This window comes from Buceros rhinoceros, unplaced genomic scaffold, assembly GCF_000710305.1.
Source record: "Buceros rhinoceros silvestris isolate BGI_N320 unplaced genomic scaffold, ASM71030v1 scaffold2423, whole genome shotgun sequence".
Taxonomy (NCBI): Eukaryota; Metazoa; Chordata; class Aves; order Bucerotiformes; family Bucerotidae; genus Buceros; species Buceros rhinoceros.
In genome coordinates this window covers 23,690-38,380 of record NW_010401616.1, presented here as the reverse complement: position 1 = coordinate 38,380, position 14,691 = coordinate 23,690, and the positions used below count along the sequence as shown (strand labels likewise).

The window sequence follows — 14,691 nt, the reverse complement described above, 5'->3', positions numbered from 1 at the left end:
AGCAGGACACCCTTCAGCAAAGAAGGAGGGAAGTTTTAGAGCCTTCTCTTCTTTTGTGGAGAGGAACTCATGATTTTCTAGAGGGTAAACATGGGGGAAGGAGCTTTGTTTGCTTTATTTGTGCAATATAGCTTCTGTTCACTGCCTGCCCCTAACAGCACAATTTCATATATTGACCAGGTGACTTGGCTCTGAGTTTACAGACTTCCAATTACTGCCGTTTTACTGTGAAGAAGTCATTGTTGATAAGGCAAAGAGACCTAATTGCTGAAGGACTAGAAAGTCCTGCCCCCCCGGTTCAGTTCCTGGCTCTACCACAGATTGTGTGACCCTGGGCAAGTCACTTAGCCCAAAATCTCTGCAGCTGATCTCTAATAAAAGGATAATAACACATCTGTCCCTCCTAGGTGATAAATACCCGACTGAGGTGCTTTGCTGTTCCAGCCAGTGGGAGAATTTTAATGCAAAAATAAATAGACAGCCAACTAGGTACAAAGTAATTTCATTTGACTTTATGCCAATATCAAGCATCTACCTCTGCTTCAGCATAAGCGGATTTAACATGTAACTCACCTCAGATACCAGAAGCACATGTAAAACACTTTGAGGGGTTATTTTAAACATCCTCCATTCACCTCCCAAAGCTTGTCTGAAAAAACAAAGTTCTGAAAGTCAAAACAGATCAGAAAATCAGATTATTGAAGCAACTTTACAACAAGTTGATAAACAGGCTGAGAAGGGAGGAGCTTTCTGCCTTTTACTGCAGAAACCTGAGTTCTGTCAACCAGCTCTGATGGGGACACTGTGAGTGCCAAGTCTTGAGGCACAACCTCCACCTGACAGCACTCCAGACAGTATCAGTAGGAACCGGGGTGGATCTGCCAAAGTGACTGGGCTGAGACTAAACAGGGGCCAAAACCAGCCGTCTGAGGAAGGTCTTCCTATCCTAAAGTTTGACCCAGCAGAGAGCAGGCTAGAGCTCCAGATTTTATGTTTATGATCTCCTCATGGTCCATCTGGGAACTCTGTGTGGCACCTCTCTCCTGTCCTGCAGGTCTCCCAGGCATTACCGGCTCGGTGTGGTACGCTGTGGATGTCTACGTGGAGCGCTCCTCTCTGGTCTTCCACAATGTGTTTCTGGGTATCCAGTACAAGTTTGGCTGGTCATGCTGGCTGGGCATGGCGGGGTCACTCGGCTGTTTCTTATCCGGGGCCCTGCTCACCTGCTGCATGTATCTCTTCAGAGGTGAGGAACTGTGGCAGGGTTGAAACACAGAGATAAAGTCATTGCTTGGGGCCTGCTACAGGCGCACAGGGTGGGGTAAGTCCTTCAGGGACATTCTTTAGGATGGTTGCTCATCCCCAGTAGCGATATCTTCAGCTGTAAAATGGGAATAGTGATATTTCAGCAGCTCTAGAAAGCATATCAAGGTGTTCAGTTAGGAGCTGAGGTGTAAGTATGGTATGAAATGTGTTATCATGTCACACCTTGGAGTGCTGCTTTCTCTGCATTTCAAGGCTTTGCATCTGAAAGTCACCAAGCACTCATTAGCAGATCCTATTTCTCTCCCTGTGCCTCACAGAGACCAGCTCTGGAAGACTCCATTCTGCTTACTCCTTGGGGAAAGGCTATTCCTCAGCTAGGACAATTGTAACAAACGTGCATTTGCCAGCTTCTCAAACAGCTACTGCCAAAATGTATGCAGTGGACACGAGAGTGTGAGAAGGAGGTGAGTGCTCCAGAAAGAGCTGTGCTTCTATTTGTAGTGGATTGCACAGAGACCCAAACTCCTGTAGCTGTGGTACAGATGCAAAGTTAAATTTCAAGGATGTACTGTACGCTACAATGTTTGTGCTATGAGAGCTTAAAGAAATCCCCTTCCTTCAAGAAAGTAATCTCAGAGGATTCCTCTTGTCTTGAATGCTGAGGCTGCTTGCTTAAGCATGGGCTGAAACAACCTACACACACTCTGAGCATTTGGCTCAACACTATCGGCACAAATGAAATGAATCAGCCACTGCTGGATCAGACCCCAGAGTTCAGCGTGAAGATCCCCAGACTGTGATGGATCTGTGACAGTTCTGTGTCTGGCAATGTGCTGACAGAACATACAACGCAGAATACACAAGCGAAAAGAGGGCCCAATCATCTCTGACCAACATCTGGAACCTGTGCACCCAGCATGGGGGTCTGCTCCTCTTAAAGGCAGCTGGAGAGTTCAGCAGAAGATGAAGAGCTGTGTTACGTGCCTGGCCCTCTCTCTGGCCCAGGAACCTCTGCACTGAGGAAACACTGCAAATTTAGATGCATTCTTCCCTGCAAAATACAGCCCTTCTCAGTGAGTGTTAGAATGTAAATTGCAGATGCTCTAGACGCACTGAGGTCTGGGAATTGCCAGCTTCTTTCTGGTTAGTAAGAACTTGGCCTTGACAAAGGGAGTGAAGACTCAAGTTCTGACCTTACATATGACAATACGTCTTATGGTAGCTACCAACTAGGATAAACGATAGCAAAATCTATTGTCCCTTCCTATCAAAAGATATTTAAATCCAGTTCAGAACCTCTGCCGCCTGCCACAATCCAAGCTGCCATAGGCTGAGTGTGGCTAGAGCATCAGGCATGTCTTCACTAGGGTGAGTGAAAAACCCCCACTGTGGTTTAACATGTTCCCTACGAATGGATACAAAAGCTCTTCTATGTCTTTGAAGGAAAGAGAAGCTGAGACACAGTTCTTTTAGGGTTGTAGGAACTGCCCAAATCCTGTCCTTTCTACCATGGGCATCATATGGGCATCATATGGTCATGGGCAGCAGGGACTACGGTAAAACTGCCAGCACAGAGATCTGCTTGCTCCGGGACAGTGGAGAAATAACAGTGGAGCCTCAGGAGGCTGTGCACAGCCCTGGCTACTGGGGCACCACCTCCACTGACCACATAGTGGGGGCACTGAATGGAGAAACTCGCTTCCTCCCCCCAGGCAATATGAAGTGAAGCCTTGTGTTATGAGGGACAAAGGGAGATGGGGTGGCTCTGGATGGAGTGGGCTGTGTCTCAAAGAACACCTCTGACAGCCTCTGTGATGGAAGATAGGGGCTGAGTCCTCTCACGGATTATCCTAGAAGCAGCATCCTGGGCTGCAGCACAGAACTGACCAGCAATGTTGAATCATAACCCGATCCTGACATGGCTCCTAATCAAGTAACACTCGGGTTCTGGGACAGACAGGACAGCAGCAGGTCCATAGGGCTTTGCCACAGGCTCAAGCACCTCCACAAGGCTCAGACCATAACGCAACCATCTCGGCAAAAGCCCTTGTGGCGGTGCTGCTGCCCAGCAGAGGGAGGCTTCGTGCCTGCAGAGTTCATGCTGCTTTGCCTGGCAGACGTTTATGTTAGCCAGACTGAAAGCAACTTATTGCCAGCAGATGAGCTATATTGAACAGATGTACGCACAGTAGGAGAAGTGGTGGAGGCTTTTTTGCAAAGTCCTGAAAAGACAAGGAGTACAAGAGTTACGAGCCATGTGATGATTTCATGGATTATACCAAGAAAGCACAAAGAGATCTGGAGGTAATAGGAATTTCTGCCTGTTAATGCAGGAAGCCGCATCCAGAGCTTTTATTTTTTAAAAAAAATCCCCTTTTCACAGTGAAACATGTATTTTTGGGGGGGGCTTTTGGTGCAGAAGAGCTGGTGCTGGTATGCTGTGCTAGGGCAGGGAAGGTCTGGGGATGTTTTTGGGTCTGGTTCCTGGGCTGTGCCCCTGCTCCCCTGCTGCTTCAGGGACATGCTGGGAAGCAGAGGAAGGGTGAACCCACAGCAGAGGCAGAACTGTGCTCAGCACCTGTTCCAATGCCCGCATCCCTGCTCCTCACCAGAGAGGCAAATGCTCCCTCAACCTCCCAGAGGGAGGTGAGATACTGCAAAGCCACTGGCTGCCCCAGCCCGGCTCACCCAGCGCAGAGACACTCCCTGGGAGAAGGTACTGAGCAAAGTCATCATCACTTGGACCAAAATCCTGAATCAAATCCTTCCCAGAATATGCAGCCAGCACATTAGCCCTCCCCACTAACACTCAGGGACACCTGCCAGCCTCTTGTCACCATTTTCTATAGCTTTTCCTGAGGCATAAAGATTATCTCATGCTGGGAAGATTTATTTTTTGTTTAGCAGAGGAGAAATAGTCTGGGATCATCTGCTAGTGTAGGTGTAATGGCAGATCTCAGACCATTGATTTCTCTTGTTCTTTTTTTTTTTTTTTTTATTTTTTTTTTTTTCATCTGCTAGTGTAGGTGTAATGGCAGATCTCAGACCATTGATTTCTCTTGTTCTTTTTTTTTTTTTTTAATATTCTTCTGTTCTTCTGCAGTATGCTGAGGAGACTTCTGGACCTTTGTCCTAATGGTCTTCATCTTGTTTTAAGGGAACTGTTTAGTGACTCATAACTTGTGGGTCACACTAAGCAGTGGCTCAGCGGGCACTTTGTAATTGAATGTTTATACCCTGATCAGGGGTGAATATAAAGGGTTGATCTCACTAGTCCCTCCAGCCCTGTGCTCCTCCTGGGGTACACAAATAAGGCACATGCATACCCTAAATACTACCTTATCTCAGGGTCCATCATCTTCAAATACGCTTTGCATACCAAAAATGCACATACAAATATTCTTTGCATACAAAAGATGTTGTATAAACATTTGTCGGCTTTTCTCTTCTTCAGTATCTAGAATAAGGGTAGAATAAGGGTTAATTCTTTAACCATACTCCTGTTCTAGCCACTCTCTACAATAACTTTCAAGGATCTATCTCCTGCACAAGAGGACTAGTAAAAGGTCACAGCAACCCTTAGGTTTGCCAGGTTAATGTTTGGTAACAACCAGTCCAACACCGCATTGCTTCATTACTCAAATCCTGCTGACAGTCTTTCTGATGTTTTGATCAGTTGTTAATATTTAATCATTAATTCACTGATTTAATTCTGACTCTGATTTCCTTACTGCAGTATTCAGTTCTCATTAGCTCACTACCATGTCATGATGCATATCTATTTTAGTTTGATTGTTTAGTCATTAGCAAGGAACCTCCCAGAAAGTACACAGAACTTATTTTTCCTTTCAAAATCACAACCAGTCCCTAAGGCTAAATACATTGCAGGTGAGCTCAGCTATTAAAGTATTTCCTTAATACCTACCTACATCCCACTCAGTATGACACTAGACTATCTGCCCACCATTGGTAGCTTACCAAAACTCTTTGGCCAGATGCAATTTCCCAACATTTAGTCCTTTGGTGCCAATAGCCTTTTAGCCTTCTCCAGACTTTGACTAAATTCCGAGGAGTATTTTTGTATGTTTGGGCATCTCAGTCTCGTTGTTTCCTTTCCCAGGGTATAGGCGGAGTCAGGGACTTAGCTGAGAGCGGGGCTCCCTCATTCCCTTCCCGCACGTACTTGCCTCATGGTGTCTTCTTGAACTTGGGGTTCCCCATGGTGTTCTCCACTGACAGCACCCAGCTCAGTGCAGCCTGCCAGAGCTCTGGCTGATTGCAGGTTATGGAAAATAGTAAAGTCTTGTAGGTAAGCTCTTTGCTAAGTTGGTTTCATGCCTTGGAAATAGGTATTGATTTCCTATTTTGATAAATGCACGTGAGAGAGAGAATAAAATGATGACATCTGCAGTGGTGATTCTTTTCTGCTGCAATATTTTGTCCTCTCACTACCTTGATCAGCCTTGTTCGTAAGGACTCTAATCCCTTTGTCTCCAATTAGGACTCACCCTTACTGTGACCTTGTGAACTAGACTATCTTCTACTGCAGCCGCATTAATATTTTCCAAAATATGTATTTCCCTCCTTTTCACAAACATCGTAATGTGATTTTGCTGTGAATTCTGTAGATCTAAACACTTATTTTCGGTAGATAAGAATGTTACTTCAGAATTCTGTTTTCCTTACATATTGTAATATTTGTGAGGTAAAATAAATGTTGTTGTCTTTGAGCATTGTGTTTCTCTAATCCACGTCCAAATTTTGCCCAGAATGGTGCTTTGCCAGGTGACCTGCTCTGACTCTTGTGAGAGAAATCACTGCTCTCCTTGAAGGACACACAAAAAGCAGCAGCACAGACAGGACCAGCCCTTGGGAAAGTGGGGTGTGATTTCAGAGGCTGCCCAGGCCTTTGCTGTAGCTATTGACCTCGGAGCTCAGCACACATCTACAGCAGCAGCTCTTTGGCAGCTTTATCATCAGTTTAGACACATCCACTTTTAGTCATTCTATAAACTTTCCAAGAGAGAAAATTACCATTCCACCAAAAATGTGAACTTTTCTCTCTCAGCTGCGCTGGACCCCTACAGCTTACTCTTCTGCAACTGTTAAGTATTGTGGACAAATAATTAATGACCGAAATGCTCTGCCCAAGCACTGTTAGAAGGAGCAGAGGACAATTTTCTCCCAGTAGCTCTTGAGTCCCTGCTGTAAGATGCCTTCGAGCAAGAAAGCGAAGACTTGTGCCATCTAGTGACCCAAAGAGAGCAAGCTTCTGTCCCGGGGCCCATCCTCTTCCTCCTTACACAAAAGCCTTTAGCTCATAAGTCAGAGTCTTCAGATGACAATAAAAAACAGATTAATGAGCATTTCTATTATTTTCACATCTTTAGTGTGCAACCCTCCTGGCATCCCTGACCTACTTCCCGAGTCAGCTGCCTTTGGTTTTGCTCTGTTTTGCCTGAGAGCTAGTTTATGACTTTATTATTCAGCTCTTCAAGTGCAGAAGTGAAAGTCCAGCCATGCACCTCTTCACATTCCCTTGTCTTTCACTTTCAAATGGTCGCCAAGCAATTAGCTCCTCTGCACTGCTCCCATTTCCCGCTTTCGAGGCTTGCTGAAAAGTCCCCTCTCAAATACATCTGCCTGGTAGTGTTTTCTGGGGGTTTTCTAGAGTAGTTTGCCATTTCTTCTCCAAGTCATCAGGAAGTGTAAGTCAGAGGATGAGGGCCAGACAGAGGGCCACAGCAGAACAAATGCTTTTCCAAAGTAGCCCCAGTTCCTAAGGTGATGAATTACTACAAAATGTCTCATCTTTCCTTATAACTCTAGAAATGCCATTACCTGCATTACCTGCATTACCTGCCCTCATTAATGGCTGACTGCTTTCAAAAGCACAAAAAAACCAGGCAAAATCTCCACTTTTTTTACCACTGGGGACACAAGTCTGGAGAAACTTTGACCGTTCTGCTGGAGCACCTGGGAGTAAGGGGGCAGGCTGGGAGAAGCACCTTTTGTAGACAACTGTAGGTCAATGGGGCCATCCTAAATACATTTGCAGAAGGGAGGAGCTCATCCCTTTCCCCATTTCAATGATCAGAAGCCAAGGTCTAGGGCAGTGTCCTCAGAGTACCCTCTCAGCACCTCAGGGTACTCTCCTTCCCCACCCCAAATCCCCAGCAAGGTCAGTTTATGCCCTCCCAAGCAACTCTACACAAACTCTATTTGCAAATAGGTCCTGGTGTTCTGCAACTTTTGGAAGTGCCCCTAGTCCCTGTCATGCTGCACAAGTACAGCAGCACACAGGTTCTCCCATGCTGGTGGCTCCAGCTGGACCCTGATTTTGTGGCAGCCAGTAGCTTGCTTTCCTACAAGGCACTTGACAACATTTTGGTGGAATAATTTTATTCCTTTTGAGAATATTTCTATTCCTTTTTGAGGAATTAAAGCCCCCCAAACATGAAGCTGAATGCACTTGAATGCACACTAGTAGTACAGAAACAGAAGCCTGTTCCCAGGGATGTTTCCGCAGGAGCAGCAGCCTCCCGGGCGCGTTGCCGAAAGCCTCGCTTGCCCTCTGTTGGGTGGCTGGGGAAGGATTTACCGCCTTGGTGATGAGTGCCGCTTGCTGGACCGTGTGAAAGAGGGATGCAGAGTGATGGAGGCACTGAAATTAAAGCTGTCCTTGTTTGTTAGCCTCTCCAGCCACCTGGTTAGAAGGTGACATTCAATGAAATTAAGGACAGCAATTTATTTAGAGGCAAGCAATTAACAAGCGGGGGACAGTAATGTTTCATGCAGCATGTAATGCAGACAACCTGTGGAGTTCACTGCCATGAAGCAAACGCAGTGAGTAGGTGGGGAGGAAGCGGTGGCTGATTTAATGCCCACTAGCAGGCTACGCAGGCTGGAGTGACAAACATAATCAAATCCCACGCTTCAGGGCATAAATTGAAGGGGTTGAGCAGGGGAAGCAGTTATGTATATAGAAGGTCTGATCCTGAGAGCTACTGATTAGCCGCAATTCTTACTACGTTCAGCCAGTGAAAGGACACTCAGGAATTGCTCTACTTCTCCAGTGGCTGAGCCTGTACTTGCTAATTTTCCTCATTAATAAACCCTGTAATGTTTTAGCCTGCTGGCACAAACATTCATTTTCGTACAGTAACATTTATTTCCTTTCACACAACAGTCAAACATTAAAGCTGCTTCTAAAATAAGATTTTATGGAGATAATTTGTGGTGGTGCTGGCAGAGTATTTGTCTCTTGAAATATGCTATAATTCTTTATCTAGCAAAGGTACTTATATAGCCTCATTATGAGAATATGTAAGCACTTCATAACCTTTAGTGGATTTATCTTCCCACTTTCCTTCCTGAGCAGGCGAACTGGTACTAATCCTACTGTACAGGTGGGGAGCTGCTCCATGAGGCAGGCTGTGGGCTTGCATTAATCTTTGGGGGTACGAAGGATGGATCCAGCTCCCACTTTGACTGTGAGCTCATGGCTCCCTGAGCACACAATGCATAGTACTACGCGCGAGATTTACCTTCTGCACCAAGGGGGGTCTGACTGCAGCCCCAGCCCTCGCCACTGAGAGCAGCAGTAGAGAGGCCAAGGCAGGCTGAACCCAGCCTTCAGTGACCTGCCCAAGACAAACAAAAGAAATCTTTGCTTTCATCTGGAATCCAGCTAAAGGGGAAATTCAGCATCTTTTCTCTGTAATTTGAGAACCAGGCAGGCCAATACCTCCTAGAAATGTCTTAGGTAGAGCTGATCCTGCCTGGCTATAAGGCAGTCTTCTTGAAGTCTCTTTCTGTCTGCAGTGGTCACCTCAAACATAATGGCATCCTAATAAAATTCTGTAGCTAAGCACCAAATACATAACCCCATAATTCATGTCTGTGGGGAACTGCCATGTGTGTCCTATGCCATTCAAATCCCTTAGGTGTGCATTGCTAGGGCAAGAGTAGTTGAGGACAGTCATCATGAAATTAAGCACAGCTCAAATGAGCAAATCATCAAACTCCCCTCCCTTTTTTTTTTTCTTTTTTTTTGTGCTCAGTAACCAGCTCCTGCTGCTGCTACTCCCCCTCTAATCCCCATCTCTTACTTTCCCTTCCTGGCCATAAATTTGCTGCCTTTTGCACTAGACAAATCTGATATGCTGTGCTAAATATTTTAAATGTGGCAAACGATCCTTCATCGCAGAGTGGCATGATTGCATTACAATGTATTAGAACAACATGACTTTGCCAGAGGGTGTTTGTTGGCACTGTGCCGAGTGAAGGAGGCAGCCCAAGTTTGAGAAGAAACCATCAAGTCATTTATCAACATTCAGTTCTAAAACGCACGGTGTTGCATCAGCTTGAGCAGCCTTATAGAGATAAATCTGGAGGCTGAGCCAGAAACCCTGAATACAGACAGACCTTTGAGGGTGCTTTTTGAAATCCAGAGCCCTGTCAAAACATCAAGCTGAGCTCCTGTGACAGATTAAACACATGCTTTTGGCATTTATTCTGTTGCATTTCGTCTCCTCTTTTAGGTTCAGATGAAATATGTGCTGCTTTTCAGTCTCTCGGCCAACCTGTGAAAAGGGCTGATTTGATCTCACAGTGCTGTAGCGTAATGGAATGTCTCTGATGAACCAAGTGGAACTGCAGAAAGCCAACACATGGCATCTAGAGCTTGTTTTCCTTCATAACATCCTCATAGGATGGAGGCAACTCAGTTCCCCCAAGGCTGAACCGTGGGGCAGGAGAAGAGGACATCTCTGCAGTCATTTGGGGGCTCGGAGATCCAGAGAATGGGCACTGAGGTGTTTCACTTGCTGGAAAAAAGCAAAGCCATAACTGTACAGCACACAGGTGTGAAGAGCGAGTGTGGTGGTGAGAGGGGTGAGCCTGTGAGTTGCTGCCAAATCACTGGGAAACAAGAAGGGCATGGATGTAATATGTGAAGCACGACACCACGAAGCCTCTCAACACAAACTCCACATACAAGAAGTGAGAACAGAGGAATTTGGGGTGGGTATGGGGTGGGTCCTGCCTATGGAGACATTGTTCATGACCACCCAGAAAGCAGAGGAGCCCTTCTCCTCTGGGAAGGGCTTAGTCTAATGACAGAATTAGCTTTATTCTTCTAGGAAGCACTGCTGTCCGGCCCAGCCTGCCGATGCCGATGGCAATATTCCAGGTCAGTGCTGGGTGCTACACATAGTCATTATAGTCTATTCCTCAAAAGTCTGGGTGCTCCTGGGGGAATGCTGAGGGTGGCTACCATGATGATCAACACCCTGCAAGACATCTTTTTGACAGATCCCAGAGTGTATCAGCCTGCTGGGGCGGCTCAAGTAGACTGGTGCAGCCTTGCCTGAGTGAGAAAAGCATATCACATGTTGGAAAAGGCTGCCTGACTGCAGGCAGTGCCTGTGGCTGTGTATGTCAAGCTGCTGAGTGCCCTGTCACAAAGGTGAAGGTCCCACACACCTGCTGTGGTGCGGTAGGTCAAGCCCTGCCTAGGCACCTGTGGGACACACAGACACAGCACTGAGTTCAGCCGAAGGTGTGGCTGGGGAAAGGTGGATGTGCCTCGCTTAAGCTCTTGAGTCCATGGTCTGCACATGCCCCTCAAGATGTCTGAGCTGGGCACCCCACTGTTACCAGAAACATAGTACCCAGCTGCAGCCTGGTTCTCACTCAAGCCTGGCTGCCTCTTACTGAGGCCTGAGCCACAGGGATCCCAGTGAGGCCAGAGGGACCTTGCAGCAGGTAGGGAGAGGACTAACCACAAAAGGCATCGGAACTGCTGAGTGCAAAGACAGCCAGGGTGCGTCGGTGGGGGAGGCAGCTCCGCCGTTTCAGCCAGCACTGCAGGCAGCAGCAGATCCCACAAGACAGGAGCAAGGCCAGGAAAACCAACATCAGGATCCTGAGGCAGAGGCAGCAGGGTAGGAACAGTACCACAACCATCTGCAGGCAGCACTGACAGATGGCTGCGTGTCTTCAAATTAACATATTCATTAACATCTTTTGCAAATAGCTGTTGAAAGTTGTGGTTGTGCCATCAGCGTACTGGACATGATCAAAGTCTGCGGAAACCAATGTCTCAGGGCTGAGTGCTCAGCACCGTATTCAAACATTTTTGATTGAAATAATTCATTGGTTTTGCCCAGCTCAATTGTCAGTGTACAGTGAGGAAGATGTGGATAAATGATTCCCATTAGTCAGTAAAGACAGAACACAGGGACAGCCCAGGAGCAATGCTCTCTAGCTATCAGTCTCTCTTAATGCTTTTCTCTTATATACCCATCAAAGAATATTATTTGCCAATTTTTCCCTCTAAAACGATTCTGAAACTTACCACACATACCAGCTGCTCAAGTTTTCATCACTCTTCCCAAAGCACCTGACAAGGGAAAAATAAAAGGAACTTTCAGTTCAGCTTAAGAGGACTGTACCGGCTCCAATGAATGTCTACCCATACAAAGAAAAGCATCATTGGTAAACAGAGAATTGAGAACTTTTCCTTCATCAAGTGAACTCTAGAAAAGTTTCTCTGTGTAGCTGGGAGCAGATGCAGATGATGTACGAAGCAGTGTGGAACTGATGGGACCCAGCACCACTGTTTTGGCTGAAAACCTAAAGGGTTGCCAGCCTCCCTTTCCTCTTTTGGAAGAAAAATGGGTCTTTCCTGGGAGTCCTCGTTCCTCTGCCATGCCAGTGTGCTGGGCAGGAGCACAGCATCCCTGACAGAGCCCAGGGTGGGAGCAGTCGTGGGTGAGAAAACGGAGAGTCATACTCACCTCTCGCCAAGCTCACAGTCCGACTCAGAGTCTGCTGACTGAAAACACACATGTAAATCAGAGAGGGCAGATACGTGTTGGGTTTTTTGTAATTTACCAGTATAATTCCTGATCTTAGAGTGTGAAGTTGGAGAGGAAAAGGCATACAGGTGCTGGCTTCTGCAGGGAGGAAAACCAGACCTCTGCCTAGAGACCGGAGGACTGAGCTCTCACCTCTGCACGTCTCTGGTCTGAGCTAGCCCCTCTTGAAGCCAGTGGATAACCTTGCTGAGAGCTCAATAAATTCAATAGTTTGCAGATGAAAGCTAAGCCAAGGGGAAAGCACTTCTTTTGATGTGGAAGAGGGAAGGACAAGACCAGAGAGACACAAGCAGTTTCAGAGACCTGGTTTACCAGTTTACAGGACTGGGCTTTGCTATTCAGAAACAACCCATGACCAAATTCCTGGTCTGTAGCTCATTTTCCAGTAGCTAATTGTGAATGTAGGTGTAAATTTGAGCTGTTTTGACCAGACGTGTGCTCTACCCAACATTCTCCTGTTTTCAGATAGTAGAGGTGCATCATTCCCAGAGTCAGGTTTCAGGTATTGCAAGTATGTGAACCTGAAACTTGTTTTTCAGGTATATTTTCTACTCTCTGCTCAAGCAAGTTTATTTTGCAAGTCTTGTTGATCTTAGCCTCAGTTTCAGATTATCTGGGCAAAAAGTAACTGGAGTCATTCATCAGTATGATTGAATCAAATTAAATACAATTTTTGGCCAACTCCTGTTAGGTGTGTTATAACAGTTGCCAAACTTGCTACAAAAAACTTCAGGCATAGAATTCTAGCAACACTGGGAAGCAGAATGAGTAAGATGGAAGAATTCAGATTTACTTCTTGGAGACATCTGTTAGAATGTAATTTGTAAATCATTACTTTAATTTGGATTTCCTTCTGAATATATCTGAATATATCCAAGACACGTAAAGATTTCTGACTTTCTTTGAGCCAAATTGGAAAGCTCTGTTCTGTATTAGAAATCATATCAAGTAAGTGTAATTGAGACATTTTATTTTAATTCTCTAATTAACAGGACTTCTTTGTAAGGATTTTGTTGTGCAAAGTTTGTGCCACTGTAAACAGCAAGAAATCACTTCACAAATCTCTATAACGTGTCTGATCCTGTGCACATACTGCCTTTTGGTCCCTAGGTTCAACCGAGGTCTTTAGGTATAATAAGTCTTTCACATAAAACATTAACTATGAAATTTCACAAGCAGTTGAAACCCAAATGAGAAATAGGGAACAAGACAGAAGCTTCAACTCTTCCAGACTTGTCCTTTTAAAACTGAGCTAATTTACCATGTCACACATGCACTCTTGTGCAGAATACTTTAATTTTTTTTTTCACTTCGACTGATTATTAGAATAACAGGTCAAAAACAGACAGCCAGTTGCTGTGATTATGTGTACCCTGAGTATTCTTCATGGCCGAATGACAACCTCTAGACTCTCTTTTATCATCCTTCAAACTACCTTAGCGTAGTTAAACTGCGGCAGTGCACTTGCTCTGAGGCAGTAATCTATCAACACAGCCAAACACCTACCCCCATGCTGCTGAAGACCCATGCTCTTCCATTGCAATATTCACAGACAGAATAAAAGATTAAGGCAGTCATGTTTTCCCTGCATTAATTGGAATTGTTGTAGCATTAAGTCCTTCCCAAATTCATCAGGTCCTCAAAAAAACCCAACCAACTAAACAAAAAACAAAAAAAACCTTCCACCCAAAATAAAAAGGGCTGATGATTAAATTCTATAAAAGCTGAAATAATCCCCCCACAAAATGCCTAAAATCAGTCTAGTCCAAGTGAAGGGTTTGATTACCTGGAAGAAGGTTAAACACAGAACTACAGTTCCTGTGATCCATGAAGCAAAATACAAAGCTCCCGGTCTCCACATCAGTAGCAGGAGAAACGTGGGAAAGAGCTTTGTTTGCTGCAGTGTTTTAGCCTCTGAAAATTGGAGCTTTTGAAACCTCTCTGCGCATTGTGCCTTCAGCCAGAGAACACGTTACCCAATGGCTTCCCGCGCCTCAGAAATTACCGCTAGCCAGGGAATGAATTTGGGTTTGCATGGGCACACTCAAACGGCTGCTGGAAGTTAAAGGAACACTAGTTTAAGGTCAGCACCTTGCAGTTGTTTCGGTACTTTCATAGCTGTTCACAAATTCCTGTTGCTGAAGCTTGGTTCCATATTAACCCACAGCTGTATTTAATAGGTCCTGCTACAAATAAAGAACCACTGGAGAACATATTGTGAGGCTGAGCTTTCATTACATGTTGCCATCAGCTGCAATTCTGACGTTACAGAAAAAGCAGAGCTACCTCCAACCATGCCTGTAACCTCCAACCACTGTACCTACCACCCCAAACACACACACCGAGGATGAAGAAAACCTTTCCCAGCTTGAGACAACCACCACCAGCACCTCTACTGCTGTTACACAGCTGCCAGGGGTTGGTTTGCTAGGAAAATGCATCCAAAAAACTACACGTCCCCAGGGGTTCCCATTTTGTTGTGCAAAATGTCATTGCACAATATGAGGATTGATTTGATCCTAATGCATACGGCCAGATGACG

At 45.6% G+C, this 14,691-nt stretch overlaps 2 protein-coding genes across 2 annotated transcripts in view; one reads left to right on the top strand and one right to left on the bottom strand.

The window, feature by feature from the left end:
- The window catches only part of CLDN16 (claudin 16), a 7,356-nt gene extending 5,633 nt beyond the window's left edge, over window positions 1-1,723 (top strand). The window contains exons 4-5 of the mRNA XM_010132322.1: window positions 1,055-1,246; window positions 1,584-1,723. Coding sequence (XP_010130624.1) covers window positions 1,055-1,246; window positions 1,584-1,723 — 332 coding nt within the window. The remainder of the gene's footprint in view (window positions 1-1,054; window positions 1,247-1,583) is intronic.
- An 8,222-nt stretch (window positions 1,724-9,945) lies between these two features.
- On the bottom strand, window positions 9,946-14,010 carry TMEM207 (transmembrane protein 207). The gene is made up of 5 exons (XM_010132321.1): window positions 13,936-14,010; window positions 12,069-12,106; window positions 11,627-11,671; window positions 11,052-11,194; window positions 9,946-10,094 (listed from the first exon to the last, which is right to left on the bottom strand). Exons 1-5 carry the CDS (start codon window positions 14,008-14,010, stop codon window positions 9,946-9,948), a joined length of 450 nt encoding a protein of 149 aa, XP_010130623.1.
- Between the last annotated feature and the right edge of the window lie 681 nt (window positions 14,011-14,691).

Bases quoted from the DNA above. Each gene is read 5' to 3' on its own strand.
- TMEM207 (XM_010132321.1), bottom strand. From the start codon at position 14,010: ATGTGGAGACCGGGAGCTTTGTATTTTGCTTCATGGATCACAGGAACT. The intron at 11,672-12,068 runs GTGAGTATGACT...TTCCCTTGTCAG, and splicing joins GACTGTGAGCTTGGCGAGAG to GTGCTTTGGGAAGAGTGATG. The intron at 11,195-11,626 runs GTAAGTTTCAGA...CCTCTGCCTCAG, and splicing joins TTGAGCAGCTGGTATGTGTG to GATCCTGATGTTGGTTTTCC.